Source organism: Sitophilus oryzae, unplaced genomic scaffold, assembly GCF_002938485.1.
Source record: "Sitophilus oryzae breed Bouriz unplaced genomic scaffold, Soryzae_2.0 scaffold_1582_pilon_pilon, whole genome shotgun sequence".
NCBI classification, from domain to species: domain Eukaryota; kingdom Metazoa; phylum Arthropoda; class Insecta; order Coleoptera; family Curculionidae; genus Sitophilus; species Sitophilus oryzae.
The window spans coordinates 1,032,776-1,035,119 of record NW_022146261.1 but is presented as its reverse complement, the minus strand read 5'-3'; the positions used below and the strand labels follow the sequence as shown (position 1 = coordinate 1,035,119).

The window sequence follows — 2,344 nt, the reverse complement described above, 5'->3', positions numbered from 1 at the left end:
AATACTAGGTTTTAAAAGTAGAATCATAGAAGCGGATAAAGTAGATCAATCAGATAATGTTGCTAATATAAGTAAAGTCAACGCTATTTGCATTGATTGTAATATTTAATGTTGGTTCATTTAGTAACGAAAACCTGTTCATATTATTCACCAATTTTATCCTGCTGTAGCTCCAGGGTATAAAATAGTTGAATCTCCTTTACCCATATTATATTTTCCAGTCAGCGTTAAAGCAATTAACAACATTACAGTAAAAATTGTTGATCAAGACGGAGATCTTATCAGTTTCAGAGGTGAGACTATTACAGTAAGATTACATTTAAAAACAAACGGTTTATAAAATGGTTGTTAGATATAATAGAGGTAATATAAATTATTCTCCAGTTATTATTCCTAAAAAAATCAAAACTTATAAAAAGAAACTGACACAAAAATTATTCAGTGTCAAATCCAACACCAATCGATTAACACGAAAAAATCATAATTTTCTAAAATCGCTAGGTTTTAAAGTCTTAATATAATGAGCATATTAAATGTAAACGAAAAGTTATATATTGATAACTCTATTGTTAGTTCAGAATTACATACCTATCAACCATACATTTCTTCAAAATTTGATTATAATGATGAAATACGTATACCAATCCAAGAACTTGATGCTTACACTCTACCATCAGAAAGCCTACTTTATATCGAAGGAAAGTTAACAAACACAGAGGGAAATTATACAAAGAGATTGCGATTTACAAACAATGGTATAGCTTTCTTATTTAGAGAAATTCGTTATGAGTTAAATGGTATTACTATTGATGCCTTAAGAAATGTAGGACTAGCATCAACATTAAAAAGTTATCTATCCAGTAACACAAATGAAAGTTTAAAACTGCAAAATGCAGGTTGGTTTCCACACAGAAAAGAAGAGGATAGAATCTTAGTTGATGATAATGGAAAATTCTCCGTGTCTATACCATTAAAACTGTTAATGGGATTCTTTGAAGATTATAGAAAAATTATAATAAATATGAAACAAGAGTTGGTTCTTATAAGATCTAATAATGACTTAGATGGAGTTTTCTTTAAGGATGATGTGACACCACCATCTACAACTTTAGAAACCCCAAAAGTTACTTTCGATAAAGTCTATTGGAAAGTACCACATATTTCAGTTGATATACCACAACAACTAGCTCTCACTAGAATATTGGAGTCAAATAAAGATGTACTAATTGGATTTAGAAGTTGGGAACTTGTTGAATACTCTTCTCTAACTGAAACAACACGACACACATGGCCTGTAAAAACAACTAGCAAACTTGAAGCTCCCCGTCATGTAATAATTGCCTTTCAAGAAAATCGAAAAGGAGATGTTAAAAAAGATATGAGTCAATTTGACAATGTAGATTTAACAAATATTAGAATATTTTTAAATTCCGAAAGGTATCCTTATCACGACTTATATTTAAATTTCAAAGAGAACAAATATTCATCTTTATATGAAATGTTTGCAAATTTTCGCTATTCTTATTATGGTACTTCTAATGAACCCATTTTTAATCCTGAAAAATTCAAGGAGATTTCACCAATTGCATATATTGATTGTTCTCACCAAAAGGAAACGCTTCAAACGGGTTCTGTTGTAATGAGAATTGAGTTTGAAACAAACAGTGCAATCAAAAAAGACACATCTGCTTATTGTCTTATTTTACATGATAAATTATTTAGTTACAATCCTTTAACAAAGATTGTCAAACAATTATAAACTTTTAGCCCCACTCTCTTAATATTTAGTTTTGATATAAAATAAGTAAACATATTGTTAAATTCTTTTGAATTCCCGGTTATTGTCAAGCAGTGACGGCCGCGGCGACGCTATTCCTTCACTGTCGTTCGCGTCCCGCCTTTTAGGCGCACATGCGTGAGCAACCAAATAATTAAAAAGAGCGCCAAATTCATATATTTAAAATAGAATCTAACACGGCCAAACTGACATCATTCCGCTCTCAGAATGTACAAGTTCCAAAACATAGAAAAAATAAGAGGCCTATGATATAGGTACCTATAACAACAAAAATTTAATTTTGTATTTTAACATATGCGTTAAGATTATACTATACATAATGTGTATCAAGATGTAATTAAATATTCAAAGCTAAACTTCGTTACGTTTCAAAGGTTTTGGATTGAGATTCAGTACACTCGACCATCTCCATGCCAGTTGCTGAAATAAAGACAGGAAGGACGTTAGTCAAACAAGAGTCAGACTACTCTGACGTCAATATCAGTTTACTTCTATTGATAACAATTCATTGAGTGAGTGGCACAGTGGGAATATGTACTCAGTAGG

At 31.0% G+C, this 2,344-nt stretch overlaps 1 protein-coding gene across 1 annotated transcript; it reads left to right on the top strand.

Moving 5' to 3' along the window:
* Positions 1-520: 520 nt before the first annotated feature.
* Positions 521-1,759, top strand: LOC115879556. Its single transcript, XM_030896450.1, has one exon. The coding sequence runs from the start codon at positions 521-523 to the stop codon at positions 1,757-1,759; it is 1,239 nt and encodes a 412-aa protein (XP_030752310.1).
* The last annotated feature ends 585 nt before the right edge of the window (positions 1,760-2,344 follow it).

Bases quoted from the DNA above. Each gene is read 5' to 3' on its own strand.
- LOC115879556 (XM_030896450.1), top strand. From the start codon at position 521: ATGAGCATATTAAATGTAAACGAAAAGTTATATATTGATAACTCTATT.